Source organism: Aspergillus fischeri, genomic scaffold (genome assembly GCF_000149645.3).
Source record: "Aspergillus fischeri NRRL 181 1099437636264 genomic scaffold, whole genome shotgun sequence".
Lineage (NCBI taxonomy): Eukaryota > Fungi > Ascomycota > Eurotiomycetes > Eurotiales > Aspergillaceae > Aspergillus > Aspergillus fischeri.
The window spans coordinates 2,842,519-2,867,114 of NW_001509762.1; the positions used below are offsets into that span (position 1 = coordinate 2,842,519).

Sequence of the window (24,596 nt, forward strand, 5' to 3'; positions counted from 1 at the left end):
CGTATGAAATTGTCTTGATCTTCGTACAGCAGCCCATGCACATGGAGACTCACTCTCTGATCCGTTGCAGTACCCAACAAGGTAATCTGGACGCAATATTCATCAGCAATGGTAGAATGCATTCTGTCGTGGATATATATTCTAAGAACACGAAGCACGAGTTGTACCACTAATCCCAAACAAGTAGCTACATGACTTCAGCCAACATCGATTCCAACGCGAGTGAGCCCTAGTCAAATATCATAATATGGACAAAAGAGACATGAAGAATTGGGCATCCAGATCTTTTTTATTGATCTAGCAGAAACAACGAGGATGAATGGATAGGGTGGTATGTCCTTTATCTGTGGATTGCCAGGGCAGGCTGTCTATATCCAGAAGGTCCGATTAGAAGCTCATGAGATCTATTGAGAGATAAAAGGTTAGCTATGGATTCATGAGAAAGAAGAACATGTGCGAAGGGAACAGACCTCGTCCAAAGAGTGCTCTCTTGGCCCAGTCCATGGCCAGCATGCACCGCGTGCGGAAGCTGACGCTCTCCGCGAAGTAGACGCTTCGCCAGAGGTACATGGCCAGAACGCCGCCGCTGAAATTGAGTCCGCCGAAGTCGAAGACGGCCGCGTTGCTGATGTATGCCAGGCTGCCGAGATGCTTGTACTTGAAGGGTTTGTAAACGATGTCGTCGACGTCGCCGTGTTCGATCTCGTTGGCTCGCATGCCGGGGAGCGCGGCTGCGATCTTGGTGAGTTTGCGGCCCAGATATTCGCCTTGTTGGTTGGCGCGCTGGGCGGTGGCGGGGAGGGAGGTGAGCTTGGTGTCGATCTGGTGGAGGAGTTCGTGCAGTTCGCCGAAGTCGAGGGTGCCGGAGTGGTCCTTGTCATACTGTTCGAAGAGCTTGTCTAGCCGGCGAAGGTGGTTGGCTGCCTGGGGGAAACGCTTCCTGACTCGGTTGGCTACGTCTTTCCATTCTCGGAAAGTGAGGTGGATTTTCTCGGGATCCTGGCCCTTCTCCCAGGCGATAGTGCGCAGGAATGAAATGATATTCTCGGCCACCTTGTTCTGGACGGTCGAACAGTCACCGATGGCATACACGTCGCCCAGAGGAGCTCCGATTAGACGCAGGTGAGTGTCGGTTTCCAGAGCGTGCTTATTGTTCTGAGCCTTGAGCTTGTCGGAGAGTCTCTTGCAAAGTTCAGCGCGAGCTGTGCAATAGTTAGTTCCGAGTACGTCGCACACCAGGATAATAATCACACACCAACTCCGGTCGACCAGAGGCAGAAACCCATTGGGATCTCCTTCACCACCGGCTGGCCATTCTCGACTTGAGTGAACAAAACTCTGTCGTCGCGGACCTCCTTCACTCGCGCATTTGTCAGGACTTCAACGTGATCACGGTTAAAACGGGCCTGTAGGCATTAGCCTCATCAATCCTCTTATCTCAGTGAAACGGATGAAATGCGTACTTCGGCATACTTAGACAGAGCCTCATCGTAAGTGTTCAGGATATGACTCCGACTCTGAATGATGTGAACGGAGATCTCATTTCTCAAAATCTTGGGGAACGAGCGAAGCAGGTCCTCATTCAGCAAGTCGAACAATTCGGCCGCGAACTCAACGCCCGTCGGGCCACCGCCGCAGACAACGAACGACAACAGACGCCGACGTTCCTCGTCGCTAGTAGTCGGTAAACAAGCCAACTCCATGTTCTCGAGGACCTTGTTCTTGATTTTACGAGCATCGTCGATCGTCTTCAAAAAATTACAATGCTCGAGTCCTTTGACTCCGTGGGGGTTTGTGACGCATCCTTTTGTAGTCCAGACTTAGTACCGACACGAAAGAGACTCACGGCCCGCACTCACCAACAGCGATTACCAGCTTGTCGTACGGAAGGTAAAAGTTCTGCTTTTTGCCATTGGCATCAACTTGAGACACCTCAACCAGCTTTTCCGAGAAATCCACATCTTCGGCCTCGGCCTTCAAGAAATGGCCATGTACCCGTTGGATGATCCGCCGGACTGGCTCAACAAGCGAGCGCAGCCCCAGAGTCCCAACTGTCGCAGAGGGCAACATAGGCGTGAAAAGGAAATAGTTCGTCGGCGATACCACAGTGACATGATAATCTCCAGGATTGAGATTTTTGAGAAGCGCGATACTGCCCCAGCCCGTGCCCAGAATGACCAAACGTGGCTTGTCGTTCTGCTGCACCATCGCCTCCGAGTCATTGTCTCCCACCAGGACCTCCGCTATAGGCAGGTTCTTCGGGCCCCCGCGTCGAGGGTTAAGTGCCAATTCAGACACAGGAATGTCTTCAGAGCTGGAGTCTTCACGGTATGTGGTCGCATCGTAGATGAAGAACGCGACTACTGCAACACCGGTCATGACAATGAAAAACCCACAGTACGTGAAGCTCTTTACGAGTATGTTGAGGGCGGGGGATTTGCGGGCAGCTTTAGCCATTGGGTCCTTTCCCGTCGACTCATATCGGACTGATAACGACGCACTGCGCAGGATATTTGAGATACGCTGCTGGGTCACTGGTCGACGCCGGGTCGTATGTAAAGCTCGAGATGCAGCAATGCCAATTGGGGAGCGAGGTTTCGGGAATTGACCTCCATGTGATATAAGACAGATCCTCCTGAGCGCCGCAGTGTTTGGGCGGCTTCGGAGTAGCCCCGTGCTCATGGCGTATAGGGATGAGGTGTGCGGCTAGGTGATTCTATTCGGCAGTATCGGATTCTGTCGATCCTGGCTAGATGATTGTATCCGTAATAGGCCGGTACAGAACAGCAAGAGAGAGAATCGAAGAATTGAACATAGAAAAGAAAGACTGGTCGATGGGAAGTTGACCGCGAAGAAAGTCTTTCGAATAGTAAAAGGAATGGGGCGCGACCTGGCTACGTCATGCCACACTAACAACAATCGGCACTAAGCCTTCTGGGGCCTCATATAAATATAGCGGTGGGTATCTCGGCAACAACTTGGCATCGCTAAAGCTGCTAAAGAACTTGGATAGAATACTGAATACCTAGATAAAGTATCATCACTTGCGGAATCAAAGATAATTTGTTTGTGGTATATTGCAGTTAATTGATAAAGAATGTTTAACGAAATCGTCGTTGTGCCTGGCCCTAGCAAATGGATACAGTAAGCATTGGCCTTACCGTGCAGGCAGCCAAAACTGGATAGAGAACACAAGGAGCCCAGCCATAAGGATAAGTATTGGTCGTCAAGCAAATCTCCTCCCCGCCGCCATTTTAATATAACAGAATAGTTAGATCAAAAGATATCTCTTGAGATAGAAAAGCAGTTGAAAGCCCACCGAACGCCGTTTGCCGTCCCGTATGCGACGTCTATGTGATACACAGCAAAAAATGCAAGCGTTGACCGTGCCTGGGCCAACTGACTACTGGAGATCTTAGCCCCAATCCAGGTCATCCTCTGGTTCCGTGCTGGCTCTTTTCTTGCCAGAGCCGCTCTTTCTTCCCCGGGGTCGCTTCGCGGGATTTTGAGAAGAAACAGAATTCTTCCGTTTGCCAGGTCGCTGCCCACCAAGGGACCCTGGACCAGCCCCCGTGGCGTCAAGGTCAGCGACAGCGTCGAAGCTGTTGACTTCAGCATCCTCATCCTCATCCTCACCGACCTTGAATTCATCGTCAATCGCAAGCAAAGTGGCAAATTCTCGACATTTGCTGATCATTTGCTCTTCGCCATTCAGTGCTTCCATGTTCCGAGATATGGCGTCCCAAAATTTGTCGCCGGTCACACCTTGCACTTTGGTGGCGGACTTGTTCAGCTCCTTGGCCGCAGCTTTGCCTTCCTTCTCTCGTACATGGGCATGTATCCCGTACAGACGGCGAAGGTATGTTCGAGTCTCCCAAAGCATTGAGAGGGATGCGGCTGCTGTAGCTAGTTGTCGTAACACGGACGGATTGACCTGGGGTAGAGGCTCTGCATTGCCTGGCCCTTGTGGCACAGGTTCAGATGACAGTTCTCCCAGTGGTGCCTCCATCCTAGGCGGAAAAATTTCTGTTTCAACTGAATGGGCTACGACTGTTCCTGTCGCGGAAACAATGCGCTCCATGCACCCAACTGCTGAGACCAGCTCAGCAAGCTGGCCATAATCGAAGAATGCCAGATTTTGAGCCACAAATCGCGCAAGTAGAAGATGCTCTGGCGGGTCCCCAGTGCTGTCGAGCTTCTTCAATTCGAAGTCTACCTTCGAACACAGGTTGGACAGGAATTTTTTCTGATATCGACTGTTACTGGTCTTGATAATATCAAAAAGCGGTGCCAATTTTGCAACGTAAGGTCGGGCCAAAGCGCCGCTAGGATCACCGACCACATCGCGCTGGTAATAGAAAGCCTCCTGAACGGCCCTCATATATTCTCTTTCAAACATTGATTCATACTGTTGATGCAGCATCTTGTGTGTGTCAAACGCAACCTTGGCAATGGCTGGCACGGTGGATGTCTCCAGTGAAACCAACACGCCTGCGCATTCTTTGGGATGGACCAGTCCTTGACGGTTAATGCTAGCAATTAATTCAATGGCAGTGAGAGCGTACGCGTCCTGTCGAGATTGCGCGACTCGAAGCATGCTCTGTAGGAAGTGTTGAGCTATCAGAGCGGCAGCCCCGTCGTTGTCACTTGCTTTTAATGAGCCACCCAGTCTGGTAGAGTTCTCCTGGTCCGCTTTTTCAGCAGATGGCACGACTGACTTCTCTGCTTTGCCCTCGTGCATGGCGAAAAACTCCGCAAAGGATTTCAGGACGATATTCTGAAGGCTTGCATTGTCTTCTTTGAAGACCATGGAAAGAATCTTTCTCGGTTCATCCCGGCTGAACTGAGCTGGCCAGGACTGGCATATCGAGCCCACGCTCTCTAACGCCATAACCCTGAGTTCCAGAGGCTGTTTCGGGAGAGTAAAAGGGACAATGGAGTCGACCATCAAGCCAGCCACCGATCCGCCTTTCCAAGACGGAAAAGCGTTCTTGAAATGAGGTTCGTACTTCTCTAGATCGCAATGCCGCCCGACGCAGCCGGCAATTCGAATATAGCTCTTAGCTCTGGCCACAATAGCCGAATTAGCATTGTCTGCAAGATCGACGTTTCGATAATGTTGAATCGGTTTCAGAACCGATATGGTCAGTTTCACGAGTCTGTCAGTGTTGCGCAAAACGCCATTGATTGTCCACAAACAGGCCATGACCTCGTTGAGCTCTGAACGAGCAAGTTTCGCTACGCTTTTGAAAAGATCGTTTTGCACTTCTTTCAGAAGACTGTTGTGAGCGGACGAAAGGTACGGCAGGACACAGCGATAGATTACCACCACGGATCTGAAAATGAACAAATCCTCCGCAGTGGCGAGATTGCCGATGTAAGGATGAAGGGTCTCCAGTTGATCAGGGCTGAATAGCTTCGCATTTGCCTTGGCAAATACTGTGATCGTTTGAAGGAGAGCCTGCTGAAACTCCTTCTCCGAGCTCTCATCCTCAACTAACTTTTCGAACATCGTTGCAACCATCGCTTTGCAAACTTTGAAGTTCAATGAGGCCGTCTTGGAATTGTCCGATAGAATCTTTTCCAAACAAAACCCTAATGTTTCGAGAGCGGTCTCGCTGCGCTGCACCAAGCTTACGATCAACGTCACCCGCTCTCCTAGACCAACCTTGAGCTTCGAGCCATCTTGTGATGAATCGATAAGCTCATGAAACGGGGTAAGCCAAATCTCCTCGAAAGTCTGTCGCGCCAAAGTGGCTACGCTTTCTTCTGTATCCGTTGTCCGTTGGAGAAAGCTATCTGCTATAGCCAGCTTCAATTCAATGCGAGACGTCTTGAGGTAAATATCTTTTAGCAGCCCAATGCAGCGCTTCCTAACACCAGCTGTAGGATCGGCTGCGCAGGTCAGGATGCTCCTGCACCCATCCTCTTCCAACTTCGGTTTGAGAGCAATGCATTTGGCGATCAGCGAAAGCGCCGAGTCGCGAACCATCGGCGAGGCATCCGTAGCGCATCGAAGGATAACGCGCATGACTGATGCGTCTCTGTCTAGAAGACTTGGGTCTTTTTCGAGCATGTAGATCACGCTTTTTAGACTCCGACTGCGAACCTTTGCCTGATCACTAGCAATCGAATTGAGGAGGACTTTGAGGATCGTATCAAAAGCCTTGCAAAAGCTCGAGTTTAAAACGGTCAAAATGTATGCGAACCGCCCATGAGCGGTTGATATCCTATCGAAGTGTCTGGAATAGCAGCATTAGCATTTGCGGCAAAGGGACATTGTTAAAGCCCGTACCTGTGAGTTTCCAACCACAGCGGCTCGGAGAACAACTTCGTCAAGAGTACCACAAGGCCTTCAGTAGCTTCACCATCAGGTACGTCGTCCCTATCTTCGGAATTATAATAGACGGAACAGACGGTCTTTGCCCATTGCGCCAAGTAATAACCCCGAGCACTGGAGAGCTGCCAGTTGTCCGATGACTGAGCCTGCAGAAAGTACTCGAGAGCTATTCGATACGGACCTTCTGGCACAACTAGATCTTGAGTATGTAAGGCATGGTTGGAGTAGTCCTCAAACAACTGTCTCAAATAGACACTGAGTTCACTATCGGACTCTTCCATCGAGGGAAGCAAGTGCTGAGCGGTCACGACTAGATCGGATATGGCGGATCCCATCCAGCCCAGAAGCTCCAGAGCCATGCTTTTCGCAGTGGCAGGGCTCTTATCAAGATCTGCAATACCAACCATATGAGACGCCATGATGCGAAGAAGTAGTTCAGCCGCCGGCCAATCTGTTGAGCCTAGGACACCAATCAGATCCTCGGTGAATATATCAAGAATGTTTCGAAAGGGTTGGTCGCCAGTCTTGGTAGATGTCATTGCACGTTGAACGATGAACTTGACGATGTATTGCGCACTGCGGACCGCATTATCATAGAGACGGTTGACTTTCGTTGCGAGACGCTCCAGAGATGCATCGGTCTGATCCTCGTCGCCATCTTCGTCCGAGTCTTCCTCATTTTCTTGTGACTCATCGTCATCGTCGCCTGCCGAGAGATTACGTTTCGATTTTCGTGTTTTGGACGATGGAGTGTCAAGGGCAGTGGTCTGGACAAGCTGCATGACCAAAGCGGTCAGAAGCTGGATACTCTTACCATCGGCGAGCTTGAATTGCCTGGCACTTTGCCGCGTGGACGGAAGCTTTTCCAGAGACACAAGAATCTCGTCGAGAATGAATGGACGCTGAGCAGGATACCTGGAGAAAATCTTTGCCAGGACATCCATTGCTCCACGGCGAAGTGATTCATACTTCTGGAAGCCGACGGCAGAGTCCTTTTCGGAATGCGCGTTCTCCACGAAAATTAGTTTTGCAGCGAAAAACTCAGTCGCGGTGATTGTCCCTTCAGAGACATCAATGCGCGACAGGAAGTCGGCAAATAGGCCAAGAATCTTTTTACTTTGCTGGATAACACCCCCTATAACACGCTTCTGTGAAGTGAAGAACGCAAAATACCTGGCTTCTTTGCCTCCAGGGCGGGCTTCAACTGCTGGAATGACGCAGTGATCGAAAATCTGATTGAATACATTCGGAATGGCCTCGATCAGATCCTCCGGACAGAGATCCCTTTCCGTCCGAGAGCCAGACATTGTCTGCAACAGTGTACCCACTGCGAGCAGAGCATTGAGCATATCATCGACTTTTTGGAGCCACTCTTGGGTTTCAGAATCATTTGACGGGTCGTCCAGTCTGAGATCGGGTGATTGTGCGGCAATGATTGGCCTCTCAGAAAGTTTCCGCAATCTACTTAAATACTCCGATGGGATGTCCTGAAGCCGGTTGAAACCAACAACCTTTTTCATAGCCTTCTGAAGACGGCTATGAGCGTCAGATGAGAGGATAGGCCCATTTGTGTCAAGGGAGTGAGCAACCGAGAAAACGGGATCTTGTCGTTCGGTCGATCCACCAGCAGTTGGTTCTGTTTCAACTTGATCCTCCGCCTGGAAAACCTCGTGAAACAGATCCTGTAGCTTTACAAGAGCAGCATCTGCCTCCTCTTTTTGATCCTTCAGCCGAATCATAGTAAGGTCCTCCACATCGTTATTGAGCTTTCTCTTCTTCGACGCGCCATGTTCGTTCAGAGTATGTATAGACTTGACTGGAATAACGACAGACAGCTGGCTTGCTGGGTAAGCCGACTGATTGTAAGACGCCGGAGTAGCATTATTCGCTCGATGTGCTTGCTCGTTCCACGCCGGGGATTTCCTCATTGGCTTTTCGATCTTGACTTCCGTCGAGGTAGGATCTGTGACGGATCAGCTCAAGAGCGCGTTGTTTCTGAATGCAATAGTTTGAGACTTACATCGAAATGCTATGTCCGTAGCATCCAGCATCATTTTTGCAAACGGGCCAAGCTCATTCCGACCAGACGCTTGCTCTGAGGGTGGGCTAGGCAGGGAACTCTTGGCCTGAGCGGATCCAGGGGGAAGTTTGAACTTGCTGAGAATTATTAGTTGCTACGTGCGTATCGTGGTTATAGATCAATGTTGCTTACAATTCTGTCAACTGGTCACCATCAAGCAGTTGCTGTAGATATTCGCGAGATGTCTCTAACCGACTCGACTCATCGTGCCCGGATTGTATCTCAGCATTTAGTTCATTCAAAACCGTTCGACCCGACTGAAGGATATGATTGATTGAGGTGGTAGTGGGAGGTCGGCCAACGTCAGGGCGCAGTATACAGTCTAAAAAGTATCAAGAGTGAGTTTGACTTCACCATTCAGGTGAGAGACTCATGATGCATACCTAAGCCAAACACTGGCGCGCTAGACATAGGCGAGTACTGCAAAGCTTCATCAACAGACAATGGCCTAGTCCGGCGTTGCGAAAGTCCTCCAGAGCTATGGCCCTGCGCCTGAGGACGGCCATTGATGACGACCTGGACAGCCGGGCTCCAGTTTTGGTCCATGGCGGCAATTTGACTTTAACGTATAAGTGACTTAGGAAGGAGAGGTGAGAAATAGAAACAGGAAAGACATGTCCTGCTCAGAGACATGACTATCAGTGAAGAAAGTCAACTCTCACTCCAGTCATCCTTCCCTGAGAAGCTCTTGATACACCGACGCAATACTGAAGCAACCAACAATAATAATTACTGCCAGGCACACTCTCTTGTTGCCGCTGCTGACCGCCCGGCAGTAGTCCTTAGTTACGGGGGGCTACATAAGCAGGTGGTCCGTGCTGCAGGTCTTCCGGGCGGCAGCATCTCAGCAGGAAAAAAAAGTTCGGAGTTTTCTATCCTGATTTGTTAGGTATTCGATAGCATCTGTTCTGTCTTCTGCTTAACTTCTCCTCATAATCTCAGATTGAAGATCAATATCGATCATCTGTCGATACTGAAAACTTGTCTTGCACTATGTCTGCCATTGGATCTTTAATTTTCTGCACAGATTGTGGAAATCTTCTACCAGAGTCGACTGGTGATCCGACTAAGGTCCTTGTCTGCGATGTTTGCGGCGCTCGGAATAAAGGTTTGTTGACCTCATTTGTGAAGGTTTGAGATGAGCGCTTGCGCTAACTTTGCCTCAGATACTGTCCCCAACACGATCATCTCTGAGTCAAAACCGAATGCCTTCCCTTCGACGTTAAGAGCCAAGAGATCTGCAGTTCAGACCTTGACAGCTGAAGATAAGCGAACTGAAGCACTGGCACAACATACATGTGCCAGATGTGGGAGGAAGGAGATGTACTTCACGACGGTGCAATTGCGCAGTGCAGACGAAGGAAGTACAGTGTTCTACACCTGTGTTTGCGGTTACAAGTACGCAATCTCCACCGTTGATTCTTCAAATCGCATCTGCGGGCTCAGTACTGATACTTGTATGACTGCAGGGAAACCACAAATAACTAGGAGACCGAGGAAGTATTCATTCAAGATTATGATTGTACGTCTATGGGAGCAACGAATGAAGCGCAATACCGATATTGTAAAGCTATACCTTCGACACCGGATCATTCATGCAGCAGCAACGCCAGCATCAGGCACCAAAGCATACTCAACTTCGCCATTCTTTTCATACTCCGCCATATCGAGAGCCACAATGACACTGTCTCTTACCACCTGCTCCGGGTCGTTCAAGAATTTCCTTAGCGTCTCCTCGACACCCTCACAGTCGCCCAAGCTTCCCAAAGCCTCAGCCGCTTCGTGTCGCACCATACCGGCCTCGCTTTGGTTGCTAAGCGCTTCGGTGAGGCTTGGAATCGACGCAGGGTGGCAGAGTTGACCAAAGACGAACGCAATCTCGTGGCGGAAAAGTGCAGACGGATCTTTAAGGCCCTTGGCCAGCGCCTCAACAGCGCGAGTCGCCGTGGGAAGATCGGGAGGAGAAGCGAGGTCGCGCAAGGCGAACATCGCACGGTATCTCAGAAACAATGGTAGACTTGTGTCGAGTAGAGTCTTCTCTATTTCGGGAATGGAAGGCTCACTGGCCGTCATTGGGAGTGGTGGAGCAGGGTCAATCGAGGTAAAGTCACTGTGAATTGGTACACATGATGCAATAAGCATTTGCAAAGAGAAAGGGAAATAGGGTGAATCAATACAGATGCCTCATACCTTGTCTTTAATTTCTCAGCTTTTCTTGCCTCTGAATTTTCCCACAGAATCCGGTCCACTGCAATATCGCAGGTCTCTCTGATAACATCGGACTCATTCTGATTGTCTCTAAGCGCCTTCAAGATCTCCAAGCTGTCCTCGTAACCCAAGGCGCCCAACGCCTCTGCGGCTTCATGACGGCACATTGTATCTTGCTCCGTGTCCTTCGCGACTTGTTGTAGGAACGGCACAGACTCCGGATTCCGGGTCTGGCCCAAGCAGTATGCAAGTTCATGTTTCAGCAAGGCGGATGGTGAAGTAAAGGCAGCAGCAATAGCCTGAATTGCGGGCAGCGTCTTCTCGGTAGGCGGCTGCAGGCACGCAAGGTGCTTCAAGGAGAACAAGGCACGGAATCGGCGAGCGAGCGGCTCCGATTCGGATGTGAGGACTTTGCGAAGAGTGAGGATGGTGGGATCCACGCCCTCTGTGGTATCGGTTGCAGAAGGGGACATGGTGATATTCTGAAGTAATTGGAGAAGATGACAGGTGGAAATTGAGACTGATGGAATTCTAAGAGGTTAGAGCATCAAACATTTACTCAGAGAGCATGAGCATCTAAATTTTCTGATCTTATCTCAACGAGATAATAAATTTTAGGTGGGGTGGCGGGGGTGGCTGCAGCGACTAGGCCTAACTCGCTATCCTTAACGGAATCGTCCATCTATTCTTCGACCCGATGCCTGTTATAGTCGTGTGATTGAAGCTCAAACACTTCGTTGTTGATTAATTGTCTAGGGCTGAAGCCGATATGGTGCAACCGATTTTAGGATAGGAGTGGTTGAGCGTATGTCTGTTCAACTCAGTTTGGGGCCTTGGACCATCTGTCCCATAGGCATACCTCTCTACGGAGTACATGCTACCGATATTGGCTTACAGCGGTTCCATATTGGACCACTCTTGAGCAATTAGCCACACTCTCTTCTAGATTTCCAATTAGTATACGTAGCCATCTGGACCTTCGCAGTCGTTATAATATCAAAGATACCATGATCATACAATACACGTAGTTCTCAACGTGGACTTGGCAGGCCTCATCCAGACCATCATACAAGCCAGACTTTAGTAAAGCTGCTTGAAGATCGTTCAAGACCTCCTCGGTGAAAGGGCTGTTGCTGAAGTAATTGATGTTGTCAATTCCTCGCACGTGTCCTCCGTAGAAGGCTTTCGAATTTGGGAATTGCTGGTTGAAGTTCAGAATAGAAAAGAAAAGCGAGGAGCAAGGCTCGCCAAGTTGTCGGCAGAGCGTCATATCCGTAAATGCAGTGTCTTCTAACAGTACGCCGTGATTCGTGAAAGGCATCTGAAAACGCACTAAATCCATTTAACCTATGGAATCGACCTTTCAAAGACCAAAAGCTTGCAGTTATATACATAGTACACTCGAATAACACAATCACTTGGTTCTGATGTGCTTAAGCTTCTTTGGTTCGTGAACGAAGTTGTTTGCATATGCCTTAGGGACGAAGCGGCGCTCGTTGGGTTCCTGAACGAAGTACTCGTATCCCTGCTTCTGCGCGAACAAGATGGCATCTTCCTTGGACTTGAAATTCAGGTGAGTACCCTGCATAAAATCGCCGGAAGACTGCCAACCCATCAGAGGGTTCTCCCAACGGTGACCTCTCTGCAGAATGTCCCAATCCATTCTCCAGTGATGGCCGTGCCAGGTACCGGACTGCGTTGCAGGCTTCGAAGGCTTGTAAATCCTAGTTGTATGGTCAGAAAGCGGCGAGTGACGGAGGAAAATCTAAATCTTTACCTAACAGTCCGAGCTTGAAGGTCTGTAGGAGCTCCGGAGAGAACAGCGGCAGCCACAGTGTCGCCAGGCTCGCTACCGTCCATGACACGCTTGGGCACAGGGGAGTATTGTCTGGATTGCCATCAGTGGAGTTCTCTCGGGTATCAGCCAGGCTTCCCTTACGAGGTAGCATGGTCAATTGTGGCATCATAATCGGGCTGATGACGAGCCATTGCTTCAGATGGCGTCTCCTTGCGAACCATGGAGCTGTCTGAAACGGGCGTGGAAGGTGCGTCTGCTGGGCTAGTCTTCAGACCGGGGTCACCAGAACGGTTTTGCGTGGAGATGAAACGTGCATTGATGGGCACAGCAATTCTGCTCGCACGAAGGCAGGCAGAGCCACCTGCTCTGAAGAGGGACATGGTCGCGGATTTGTCTAGTTGGATTCAGGTGAGCGCGAGAGCAATATCGTGAGTGAGGTATGCGGCGAGGTTCTGGTGGTTGCGGCAGAACCAAATTCAGTTTAGCGCCGCTTGAGGCTCCCGACGTTAGGAACCGCTCATCCGACAACCCGCGATCTCAGAGGCACATCCTCACTACATCGTCTTCATCGATTGTACGGTTCACTCGCCTGTACTTAGGTAAGTAGAAGTGCTACATGGTGTTCATATTCCCATTATCATTCAGAAGCGTTACCGGAATATTAACGCAGATTCAAAATCAGACAAGATGAGCTACATCGCCCGCCGAGGTCTCTCGACCTTGATCCCCCCCAAGGTAAGGAAGAATAGCAAATACCCAGAGATTGCGTTTGTTCGACTCCAGTGAAGACATGCTGATTGCTTTCTAGATCGCTTCTCCCAATGTGAGTCACCTTATGGCTTCCCCTCGATGCTCTTCAACGTCCTTCAGTACCCTCCCTCTCCAGTAAAGGCTTTTCACCACGACCTTGAGCATCGATCGCAAACAAACACCGGCTCTCCTTATCATGCAATGACTGACATATTACAAAGGCCATCGGTGCCGCCAAGGATGCCGCTCGCATGGAGCGCGTTGTGAACTTCTACGCCAGACTCCCTCGCGGTTCCGCTCCCGAGGTTAAGCCCACTGGCCTCATTGGACGCTACCAGGCTCGTTACTTCGGCAAGAACCCTTCTGCTGCGCGTGAGTAGTTCCGGACGACTTGAGTTTGTACACGGCAATTACTGATCTTAATCGCTCCAGCTCTTGCCCACGCCATTGGTGGTATCCTTCTCATCGGCTACAGCATGGAGTACTACTTCCACCTTCGTACGTTTTCTTCTCGACCATAAATATTCTTCGCGTTGCTAACAGTTGCAGGCCACCACAAGAACCACCCTCACTAAATGCTTCACTTATGTGTGGCTTGCGGAGGATCTGTGTATATACCAGCGAACCTAGATCGAAGCAATGTAGAAGAGGCATACCTCCAGCCCAGTTGCTCTGGCCTTGATGCCGGCTTTTCTCTTCTAATTCCCGTTGAATATGTACACAGCGACTGTCGCTGTGCATTGGTCGGTTGCGTAGTAGATGAGGTGTAGATGTAGGATTTGGAGTGTCGCCGATCCCAACACCACCCTTTGTTTCTCCAGTGATTTTCATGTGAGATTTTGAGGACTGGAAGACCAAATATCCAAGATCATTTTCAATTTTAAAAATCTTTAGTGACAGTGAATAATCCGCTTGCCTGTGACACATCTCATCCTTCCGGCTCCAGCCACAAGATTTTGACTCTTTACTTCATTTTCGGCCCACGCTAACCCAAAACAGCCACCTCACCTCCAACATGAGCCGTCACCCATGACTGCAGCCATCACCCGGTCATCAAACCTGAGAAAGACAACTCTTATTGCGACCTCCCATTTGGGATTTCTTGGGCAGTGGCGTTTAGTATTATATCGCATCTATTTCGCCTGCCCGTTCCTTTCGGGTTTTATTTCCAGCCCTTGGAGTTGTGCACTTCCCACCGCGCACTCAGTCTCGTCGTTTGGAGCTTTTCCCCCCAAGCTCAAACAATTCAGCTATCAGTCTAAACGTGGCGATTCTTGATACCTGGTAATAGGTATTTCTCCTAACGTTCCTCTGTGCCTTCTTATGAGTTATATGGCTTCTGCGGCGACTATCCCAGCATTCACAGTTACAAGACCAGTGTCTAACAGATGTCGCAACCTGCGGATCTCACAGACTCGGGAATTGTTATGGCAGAGCAGAGCAGCCACGATGTGGTAAATCAGACCCTGTCGGGCGGCGAGCCTTCGCCTTCCGACGTTCCTGCGAGCACCAAAGACAAGATCTCTGCTGGAGGGGACGTGGGGGAGACTCGACATACCACCGCAACAACACAGACCACGACTGAAACGAACGATCCACAAAGCCAACCAGAGCCCAGTGCTTCCGACTCATCACTCGAGAAGAATGAGACAGAAAACGATTCTGAACGACCATCGACAGTGAGTCTCTACACGAACGAATATGAAAGTGAATGCGCTACTGAACGGGTTATAGGAAAAGGATATCTCAAAGCAGGGGCCCGGGCCAGTTGCCACGCGAGCACTCGAAATGAACGGGGTGGCCTCGGTGTCGGATGCCGGAGAAGACACGGCTTCCCAGGGTGGCTCGGAGTCAGATGCCAGTCGAACAGACGGTAAGCGTGTGGGCTCGAAGAAGCCGACAACTTTCAAACCCGTTTCTTTCGCCAAATTTTCCGTGCCCAAAGCCCCGGGTGCGCTTGCTACGGCTAAGACGTCTGATAAAGGTACAGACAACCTCAACTTCGTTCGAGTAATTTGTCTACTAACTTGACGTAGCCCCCTCGTCTTTGACCACACCGTTGGGCGGTCCATTGCAGAGCTCTCGTCCGCGCTTGGTGGCCAAGACGACCAGCAGCCTCCGTGACTCGCTCTCAAAGTCGGGAACAGGTGCAGGCAAGGCTGGTGCGGGTGGACCTGATCCAAATCAGGTCTGGAACAAGAATAGACGTAAGGCACTGCTTGTCCTTTCTCGGGAGAACAACCCCTCTCTAACATCCGAGTTTTACAGCCGTGCAACCTACGCCACCAAAGCACTTGACAGATGAGGAGCTCAAGCAGCAATACGGAATTCATATGACCTCTCGCATCCAAGAAGATGGTGGTGGGACTGAGGCGAAATGGGCCGATATCGATGACGACGAAGACGACTGGGCTCCTGAGACGATCGAATGGACTGATGGCACCAAGACGAGCCTTACTACTCATACGGAGGCAGTACACGCTCCCGGCCAAGACACCAAGACGGCGAACGAAGCGAAGGTCGAATCTCCTGCACCAGAGCAAGCCCCTGCCATTAAAGAGGTGACCAAAATCGTCACAAAGCCCACAACGACTATCGGACCCAATCCTACCGTTCTCAGGCTTGGCGCGAATGCGGAAAGGCAGGCGAAGAGCGCAACCATCTTATCGAAAGGACCAAACGACAAGGCGTCGTTGTCGTCCACAAGTCCAGCTCCTCCATCTAAATCACCTTGGGCCCCACTGCCGCCTGTTGAAAAGGTATCCCCAGTGATGCCGCCTGTTCAAGTTCAACCTCCCGGCCGTGCTCCTGTCAGAGAACACCAAGTTAGCGAACCACCTACCGGAACTGTCCACCCAAAGGAGATTGCGGCGGATGACTTCAATCGATCGTGGAAGGACACGCACTCTGGAACAACTCGTGAATTGTACAACTCTAGATCGGGTCGCTATGAGCCTGTACCAGAGAGGAAAGCACCGTGGCGAGCTGAGCAGCAAGGCTTCCGCCCTTCTTCTCTTTTACAGCGGCCGACACCAGGTGAGCAGGCAGGACCTGCGGAGCCTTCTCCAGCATTCCAAACTCATCGGTCAAGTGGCCAAGATGCCGGGCATTGGACGCGTCGGCGAACTTCATCCAACGTTAGCGGAGGAAGTGGGAGCTTTGGACGTCGGATGTCGATCGGCCGCCCTGATGGGCCGCACAGAACGTTTGAAGCAAGAAGAGGCTCGCAGGTCAATGGAATCATAGACCCGTCCCTTCAGAACAAAGAGTCGGTGCATCCGAAGGACGCATCTATGCATGAGGCTTCCTCGGCCCGCCATCCACCAGGTCCAACATGGCCTCCACGTGCAGCTGCGGGCCCGCCGGACAGTGTCGCGAACGCACATCGAGCTGCGTCTCAGTCATCAGTGCCTCCGGCTCCAGAAGCTCACGATGCTACAGCGCAAGCGCCGCAGGAAGATCCCGTCGCGATGCAGGAACGTATCATGAAGGAAAAGCGACTTGAAGCTCGGCAGCGCAGGTTAGAGCAAGAAGAGAAGGAGGAAGCTGCAAAACGTGAAAGAATTCGACAGAAGCTGGAGGCACTGGGTCCACCGCCCGAGAAACCAAAGTCCAAAAAGGAGTCTCTGGAAGGTGATAAAGCTGAAGCCAAGGCGTCCTTGACCGTTACACAAGCAGCACAATCCCCTCCTAAACCCCCGGTACCGGAGCCAACTGGCGAACCGAAGCAATACGGGATGATGAAAGTCCATCATCCCGATGCCGTCAAAAAGCTCGTCGCCGCGAATGAAAAAGGACGAGCTGCTGAACGGTCGGCTCCCACGGTCAATGCTCGACGTCCTGCTTCGCCAGCTCGCGATCCTAAACTGGAGGCTACCACAGGACCTCAGGAGCTTAGCGATTTCCGGCAGTCCCGTCTTCCTGAGAAATTGCCCGAATCAATAATTGAAGAGCCGAGCTCCCAATGGAAGAGTAATCTTAGTACTTCGAGCTCATATTCCCCTTGGTCTTCGAATACTAAACTCGGAGCCGCCTCTTCTTCTATTGCCAATCCCTGGAAGCCTCTCAGTAACGATAAGACCCTGGGTAATGGCATATTTGATCAAACCCTCGGGGGCTTCCCGTCGAGAGACATCTCCCTTCGTGGTCCTCTCGGCCTCGACCAACCACCAATCTCTTCTGGCCCACAACCGTTTTCTGCCCCCTCTCGACCCCAACCAGAGTCTACGTCAATCTCTCCTTTGCCTCCCACCGATGTTCGACATGCGCAGTACGACTCTATGACCCCGGCTGTCCGACCAGGGCCAATTGGGCCTCCAAGTGTACACCAGTCTCATTGGCAACAGGAACCGCGTGTTACCGGTACCACCGCTTGGAATAATTTCCACGCGGTTGCTGCTAAACGTGAAGCGGAAGAGAATGAGAAACTCCTAAACGAGATGAACACAATGCGTGATAGCCAGCCTTTGCATGTCACATTCAATGAAACATGGCGACAGGTACGCACTGGCGACCAGAGTGGACAGAGGCAGGTTGTCGGTATTCATAGACCAACCGACACTTCAAGTTCAATCTCTAACCATCTGCCTGGTTTTGATCATCCTGTCGCGACTCTACCCTTCGCTGATACTCATGCTCGTCCACTGAGCAGTGTGCCAGTTCGCAGTTCTCGATTCTTCCCTCAGGCCACGGAGCAATATAAACGCCCAGCCTTTGAGGAAGATGAGCATTTCCGAAGCCCGTCTCCACCACCACCAGAGGAACTGTCGAGTCATCCAGTATATATGAGTGATTCTACCCGACCTTTGGTCCACCTTCCCGCCCCTAAGCCCATTGTCAAACTTCCCCCAAAGATAGTTGCACCGCCACCACCTCCTACATTTGCTTCTATGGTTGCCGCTCCTCCTCGCGTCCCAGCTCAAGCTCAACCCGTCTCAACTGCAACCTCCTGGCAGGAGAAGATCAACTGTCTTTTCGGCAAGAAGACTGTACATGAGAAGAAAAATGCTTTGGCAGTCACGTCAGCATCGAAAGAACCTCTCGATGTCCAGCTTCATATTGCCGCGGTGTCTGTATCTCTCCCCCTTCTTGCTGAGGATATGACTCAAGTTGGCGACGGAATAGCCAGCGCCAAGCAAGTCGAAGAGACCGAGGAGATCTTCGAGGATCGCGAAGCGGGTTCTTTACCCGTTGTCCGAGTTCCCAATGCTGCGCCTCCAGCAGCTTGGCATGCCGCTCCAGCACCATCGCAATCCCGGTTACGGTTCAAGAGTCTCAAGCCGATGCAAATTCACAGCATCGAGCCTTATATTTTGGGCCTCGGTGACAGGGATTCATCTGGCAATTTTCGGGTGTCCATCCGCTTCCCCGGCGCTATCGCCGCGAAAACCGTGACTCTTCCAAAGAAGGCAGGAAGTCAAAATCCTCGACAGCGCGGGCCTTCGAGTTTCAAACCACGAAAGAATACAAAGGCTCGGGAAGGTCCTGGAAACTCTAATACCAAGAAGACAGCCACTACTCAGCAGAACGGCGGCAGCGCCTCTTCGCCCCGGCATCAACCGCGGAATACAACGTGGGCACCGCGCACAATTAGCGCATCTCACTAAGCTGGTCCAGCTTATTCATGTAGAGGAATGCGCCTCTATTCTTCGGATTACGTCTGTTAGCTCTGCCGTGGGAATTCTCGGGTTTCGGATATTCATTCAGCGGTTTCTTCGGTATCTGGTGAGAAACGCAGGTGGGATATCGAACGGGTTTGCGTTTGCCTTGAACTTCTAGTACTCTTCTCAATGTCCTTTGCATCGTACACTATCCTCATCAGTACTCGATTCAAAGTAACAGTCTCATGGTGAGAGACACAACAATCACACATAACATTCTCTTCCTCATACACCGACATCACTTCAACCTCGATTCTCAATCGATCAGTCGATCTTCGTGCTACTTATATGTATCATTGTCCATGCAGCTGTTCTATCACTTGTTCTTCGAGGTCTTCCTGGTAATTCAGAAAGGCATCAGACAGCTCCTCGTATCATTTTTGTCGGAATCAATGCAAGATGAAACAAACACACTACTAGTGCTGTATTTAAGTTCGGCTATGTAGCTTTGTGCTCATTGATTCGGTCAGCAGAATTTCCAGGGCCCATTAAGGAATACTAATTTGATCAGTTCAGCGTATGTCTGTCTCGCTGGACTTACTGAGAGCTAAAGTAGCTCTTTGCGTTGTGTAGGTCTACTCAGAAGCATCGGATCAAGTATACCTACGTCTGTTGACTAACTGAACCAGGATGGCAGCGGACAGAATCAAAAATCGTTATACTCTAGATGCTTTGCAAATATCGACAAAATGTGGTATTCAGACATACGCCCGTCACCTAAGACGTTGGAAGTGATGATACACAAATCGCTTGAAGAGACCATCTTTTCTCCCTGGAACCCGAACGCCAGCCCATTGTCACCCAACCGTAGTAGACCCAAACACCGTTGCTGAAAAGACACAGTAGAAAGGAAAGATTTCGTGAGGCAACATGATCATCACCAGTTCCATGTCCGGCTTGAAGCGGTGAACACGGGAGGTTTCCACTGAAGACGTGCTGGGTCGATCTTGCGAGCTCCCTTGAGTTTCTCTTTTTCAAGACGCTTCTTGTGCTGTTCGACCACGTAGTCGGTGAGAACGATAACCCAGTTTCCTTTCTATGAGGTAGTCAGTTAACTGTTCTAACGGTATATCAGGCTTCAAGTGGCATGGGGTGGGGGCGCATACATAGTACCGCAGCATGTTCAGGACGACCAGGGTCTCATGGACGTCTTTCTCAGTCATCGAAGTCAATAGGGCGAGCTCATTCTCACTGACTGTTTCTCGTCCAGGTTCCATGAGTATTTCGACGAGCGTTTCTCGCCAGTATTGACGGTAACCCAGTAGACCAAGGTCACTGAGCGGCTTTTCAGGAGAGCCGAGCTTTCCCTCGCGCTTGCTGAGCTCATAGCTGAAGGAGATAAGCAGCCGACCGAACCCACGCCGTTGGTACTGAGGTAGTGTTAAGATACAAGCCAGATTGTAGCCTTCCGCAGAGTCCTTCTCCTTGGAGAAGTAGCCCACAAGATGGCAGCCTGTCTCGTCTCTCGTGCACATACAGTAGAAGAGGAAAGGGTCGACATCGTAGTATAGGGTTTTGTGATCAAGGAAGAGTTTGCTCAGTAGACAAAGGTTACGACACCACGTCCGCTGACGGCGGCCATCAACTTCGAAAAAGGAGATGTAGTCATCGCGGTATATCTCGTTGCCAGGAGGATGGACAAGCGTGCACTTGGTACGGTGGCGTTCAAAGGCACGTTTGTCGTCGAAATAGCTCAGACAGAACTCGTCGATATAGATGATATCGACGTCTGAGAAAGAAGCGGGATAAGGCGAGAAGTACCAGGGCTCAATATCATATTTGCCCATTTGAAGACGATTCAAATTACGAACACGATGGATTTCCGTTGGGTTCTGTGTCATACTACCGCTCGTTCGCAGTCGTTCGATCTCTTCTTCGCGCGACATGAGTCCTAACGCTCTCTCCTCTTCTTTGATGCTTTTGCCGTCCGTGAAGCTGACGTCAACCATTTCGACATCGTCAGACTCCGCCTTAGGGGTTCCGTCCGTTGAGATGGACTCGGCAGTGACGATGGGCATATTGAGAGGAGTTCCGTCACGGTTCTCTTTGCCACCTGCCTTGGACGGACGTTGTGCCTTGCCAACGTTCACATTCTTGCCTGTGAGAAGATCTGGAGTTGCAGAGACATCACGACTATCGGCTCTCGCACGCTTCTGCGCATTTTTGCTCGGCGCTTTGTTACCAGCACCGGTCTTCTTCTTCTCTGGTTTCTCCGGCTGAGGCCACTCAACTTCATGAGACAGGTCCAGTCGAGAAGCATCAATCCATTCTAATTGCATACGTTAGATCGTCCGCTCTTCAAAGCACAAGGACGAACCGGTACTTACCATCTAGACGTTTGTTGAAATCGACATAGTGAACACTGTACATATCATCAGCATGAGGAACCCCGATAGACCAGAACAGCCAAAAACGCACTAGAAGCTAGGACCATCTTTACGCTGCCTGATCGACAGAATTTCTGCTTTTCTCAGCTCGCCATCCTATAGCAAAGCAAATATCAGCAACCACTTTCACTCCCGTTCAATGAAGTCACGTGGTAAAATATCGAACGATGCTGGAAGCAATCGAGGAAGAACTGACCTTGTGTACCATCGCCTTAACACCGATCCTATCGCCATGATTAGCCTATGCGACCGCTAAAAGTCATATAGGAGACTCTGATAATAACTTTTCGCGAGTATCCAACAGCAAGATGTCAACTTACCGGATGGTGGTGAGGGTGGCAAAGCCCTTCTCGACAGGGTCAGGCGTCCCAGTGGCCTCCCCATGAGAATCCCGAACTCCCATGGTGATTCAGACCCAAATCTCAACCGTTAGAAGATGGCTCTGTGACAGAAAATCTGATTTGGACGACGTGCGCGATGAACTATCTGATTCTTTCGCAGGAGTTGATGGAGGTTTAGTTCTGTGAAGCAGTCCGGGAGACCGCCTTTGAACCAGCCTTTTCGCTGTCCGCTTTTGGCAACCTCACAAATTAAGGGAGTGACTACAGTGCACAACTTGTTCATCACTGAGTAGGATTCAGTATTTGCCTGAATCTGGATATGATACTGAGCATATATGACGGGACAGGTTCCACAAATACTTCTTACTACCATGAATTATAAACTGTCTAATAGTAAGAGAATCAGAAGAGTGAACTAGTTTACATCCTAGGTATCATCGATCCCTAGGCATTCAGTGCCACCCATTGACAACTGCCTCTGTCCCAGCAACAAGTTCATCCAGCTCCTCCTTTCTAATCCTGTACGTTTCTTGAGCTTCCCGCTCTCTCTTCAGAACGAAGGCAACGTCGTCGCGGAGCTTCTCGAGCCTTCGCGAGATAGCCGATTCTTCGGATATTTGCAGGGTCTGGAAAGCATTCAACTCATCCTTCGAGTTTTCTAGAGCTGAGCTGGCCTCGACAATCTTGGTTCGAAGGGTCTTTGCGCGGTTTTGATAGCCACCGTAGTGCAGCGCTAGCTTCTTCTCAAGCTTGTTTCCTCGCTCTGCGGTAGCTAGCAGAGAAGCCTGCACATTCTCAAAGGCGTCAATCATTCGCTGTTCTTGTCGGTACATATCCTCCTCTTCATCGTCGTCACCGTAGTTGGCGAGCCCGGGGAGGGTGCTGGAATGCGTTGACGACCAACGATCATCAAAACCTTGCAGCCATTCCTGTTGCTGATCAGACGAAGCAACTTCCGCTACAATGGCAGCACGTGCTGCTTCGATGAGTTCATCGTCGAGTCGCTCCAGTTTCCGTGCCTTGCCTTCAACCTTGCCATTGGGAAGACGGAATTTTTGAGCGTCGTTGGCAATCAACAGAGCGGCTTCCTTAGCGATCATGCCATTGATGGGATCGGTAACCTGTGAGGCACGCGCCATCAGAGCATCTATATCGAGGACACTCGGACGTGGCAGTCCCCGCTGATAGACTTGGGTCTGGCGTTTCAACTCAGCTTGCGCAGCTCTCTCCCGTGCCTCCCTCTCTCTCCGATCACGCTCCGCAGCATCTTCTTCAGAAATCTCCGCCGCAGCAGTTGGCTCTGCAGACTCCGAGGGAAGTTCCTCGAGCTCCCATTCGGTTTCCTTAGGCTTCGGGAGCGACGCCAACTTGCTACGAATACCTTGACTGACGGCTTTTTGGTGCAATCTGATATCTCTCGGTGTGTTGCCAATCAACTGTCCGCCTTCCATCTGATTGAGCGCAAACTGATCTCTAGGAGTCCTGAGTGGGGTTGCCCCTGGCCCGATCCCACCATGCAATGGAGTCGCCCCCAAACCATTAGCTTGTCGGAAAGGAGTCGCCATTGGATTCGGCGTAACGATCTGTTGTCGCCGAGGGGCGATGCCATCAAAACCAGTAGAAGAACCTCCTTCGTGTAGAGGCGTATTCTCACCACCCAACAAAGATGATTGCGTTTCAGTCAGCGCTCTAATATTTCGGATCTCATTGGCGATATGATCCTCCTCTGGCGGCGCTCTTGGTGTCCTAATCGGCGTCCCACCGACGATAGAAGTGTAGTTACCGATCAAACCTCGAGTTGTTTCGTCGTCTCCAGACATCTTACTGGCCCTGTCTCCGGCCATGCCCAGTTTGATAATGTCCTCCATTTCGCTTTCGCTCACTTGAGGAGTTGGCAGGACAAGCGCTCGTCTCTTACTGCTCTGCTCAGCCTCGCGGATCTTCTGCATTTGGCCGGCCCTTGCGGCAGCAGCGAAAGCGGAGCTACCATTCTTGTCGTTCTTTCTCTTCTTCCTGTCCGCATCTTCTTCCTGATCTCCTTTTCGCTTGTTCGCAAGTTGTTGTTTTCGAGGATCAAACATTTCTCGCTGTCTTTCGTTCCGAGCTTCCTCCTCCATGGTATCGTAGAATCCAGGTACTGCTGGCTTCTCAAATGGGATGTCCGCGTTATAGTCCATTTCACCCTTCTTGCGAGTAACAACCTTGATATTGATGCCAGCATTTTTGAGTTCACGACGTTTCTGCAGGACAGCTAGTCTCCGGGACTCTTCGAGTTGCCGCTCTCTAGCCTTGCGCTTCGCCTTTTTTCCTTGGGTGTTCGCCAAACGAGCTCGAGCTTCACTCAGCATTTCCTTCTCATCTTCGTCGAGATCAATCGTGTCGGGACGGGCAGGTTTTGATTCCGGATCGGGATCTAATTCACCGGGTCTTCAAGATTATCAGCAAAACGAACATCTTTTCCAATCAGTGCGACCTCATACCTTAACCGTCTCACATCGTCCGCACTAGGCGCAGCCGCCTCGCCGCCAGAGGGCCCTCCCAGTCCCAGCTCATCGTTTTCCCGGGCCTCGGCTTCATCTAGCAGTTTCTGATAGCGTTCAAGGCATTGTGTTGCTGTCCTTCCGACAATAGGGGCGATTGTACGCCATTGTGTTGGCATCAACTTCGCCAGATGTAGCAGTTTCTCGTCTTCTTCCCTCGACCATTCGACCTTGCGAATACCAGGGTCCAACCACTCTACCCATCGTGCTTTGCATTGTTTAGGGGTCTTCCTCGCAAGGAGCGAAGAGACTCGCGCCCATTGGTTCAGGCCATACTTGGATACCTAGACGAAAGAAGGACGTGTCAGCTCACCAACTCTATTGGTCGTCCTACAAGTGAAATCGAACGCAATGACATACAGCCGCCCGGAGAACTTCATCCTCAATATTAGTCCTAATCACCCATTAGCCATGCCGAGATCCTCAGAAACGAAAGCGCAGATAGACTTACCAGACTCCTCCTTTAACAACGGGCATGGCGAATGTGGTCGC

The 24,596-nt window shown here is 50.8% G+C and overlaps 8 protein-coding genes across 8 annotated transcripts; 2 read left to right on the forward strand and 6 right to left on the reverse strand.

Annotated features, from left to right (window-relative positions):
• Positions 1–426: 426 nt before the first annotated feature.
• On the reverse strand, positions 427–2,682 carry NFIA_082190 (putative NADH-ubiquinone oxidoreductase 64 kDa subunit; the record flags this gene model as incomplete). Its single annotated transcript, XM_001260168.1, has 4 exons — positions 427–1,202; positions 1,256–1,406; positions 1,464–1,804; positions 1,860–2,682. The coding sequence occupies 4 exons, from the start codon at positions 2,680–2,682 to the stop codon at positions 427–429; spliced, it is 2,091 nt and encodes a 696-aa protein (XP_001260169.1).
• Positions 2,683–3,415: 733 nt separating this feature from the next.
• Positions 3,416–8,966, reverse strand: NFIA_082200 (putative sister chromatid cohesion protein Mis4; the record flags this gene model as incomplete). The annotated part of the gene is made up of 5 exons (XM_001260169.1): positions 3,416–6,230; positions 6,296–8,303; positions 8,361–8,497; positions 8,553–8,742; positions 8,804–8,966. 5 exons carry the CDS (start codon positions 8,964–8,966, stop codon positions 3,416–3,418), a joined length of 5,313 nt encoding a protein of 1,770 aa, XP_001260170.1.
• A 1,047-nt stretch (positions 8,967–10,013) lies between these two features.
• Positions 10,014–11,101, reverse strand: NFIA_082210 (deoxyhypusine monooxygenase; the record flags this gene model as incomplete). Its single annotated transcript, XM_001260170.1, has 2 exons — positions 10,014–10,530; positions 10,611–11,101. The coding sequence occupies 2 exons, from the start codon at positions 11,099–11,101 to the stop codon at positions 10,014–10,016; spliced, it is 1,008 nt and encodes a 335-aa protein (XP_001260171.1).
• A 941-nt stretch (positions 11,102–12,042) lies between these two features.
• Positions 12,043–12,806, reverse strand: NFIA_082220 (ETC complex I subunit; the record flags this gene model as incomplete). Its single annotated transcript, XM_001260171.1, has 3 exons — positions 12,043–12,352; positions 12,406–12,516; positions 12,568–12,806. The coding sequence occupies 3 exons, from the start codon at positions 12,804–12,806 to the stop codon at positions 12,043–12,045; spliced, it is 660 nt and encodes a 219-aa protein (XP_001260172.1).
• A 307-nt stretch (positions 12,807–13,113) lies between these two features.
• NFIA_082230 (F1F0 ATP synthase subunit f) lies at positions 13,114–13,751 on the forward strand (the record flags this gene model as incomplete). Its single annotated transcript, XM_001260172.1, has 4 exons — positions 13,114–13,161; positions 13,398–13,548; positions 13,609–13,674; positions 13,726–13,751. The coding sequence occupies 4 exons, from the start codon at positions 13,114–13,116 to the stop codon at positions 13,749–13,751; spliced, it is 291 nt and encodes a 96-aa protein (XP_001260173.1).
• An 813-nt stretch (positions 13,752–14,564) lies between these two features.
• On the forward strand, positions 14,565–18,782 carry NFIA_082240 (uncharacterized protein; the record flags this gene model as incomplete). Its single annotated transcript, XM_001260173.1, has 4 exons — positions 14,565–14,855; positions 14,911–15,160; positions 15,213–15,383; positions 15,445–18,782. 4 exons carry the CDS (start codon positions 14,565–14,567, stop codon positions 18,780–18,782), a joined length of 4,050 nt encoding a protein of 1,349 aa, XP_001260174.1.
• A 931-nt stretch (positions 18,783–19,713) lies between these two features.
• Positions 19,714–21,626, reverse strand: NFIA_082250 (NuA4 histone acetyltransferase complex catalytic subunit ESA1; the record flags this gene model as incomplete). Its single annotated transcript, XM_001260174.1, has 6 exons — positions 19,714–19,872; positions 19,943–21,105; positions 21,164–21,198; positions 21,255–21,319; positions 21,420–21,447; positions 21,544–21,626. The coding sequence occupies 6 exons, from the start codon at positions 21,624–21,626 to the stop codon at positions 19,714–19,716; spliced, it is 1,533 nt and encodes a 510-aa protein (XP_001260175.1).
• A 390-nt stretch (positions 21,627–22,016) lies between these two features.
• cef1 (putative cell division control protein (Cdc5)) lies at positions 22,017–24,581 on the reverse strand (the record flags this gene model as incomplete). Its single annotated transcript, XM_001260175.1, has 4 exons — positions 22,017–23,991; positions 24,045–24,388; positions 24,465–24,498; positions 24,556–24,581. 4 exons carry the CDS (start codon positions 24,579–24,581, stop codon positions 22,017–22,019), a joined length of 2,379 nt encoding a protein of 792 aa, XP_001260176.1.
• Positions 24,582–24,596: the final 15 nt, after the last annotated feature.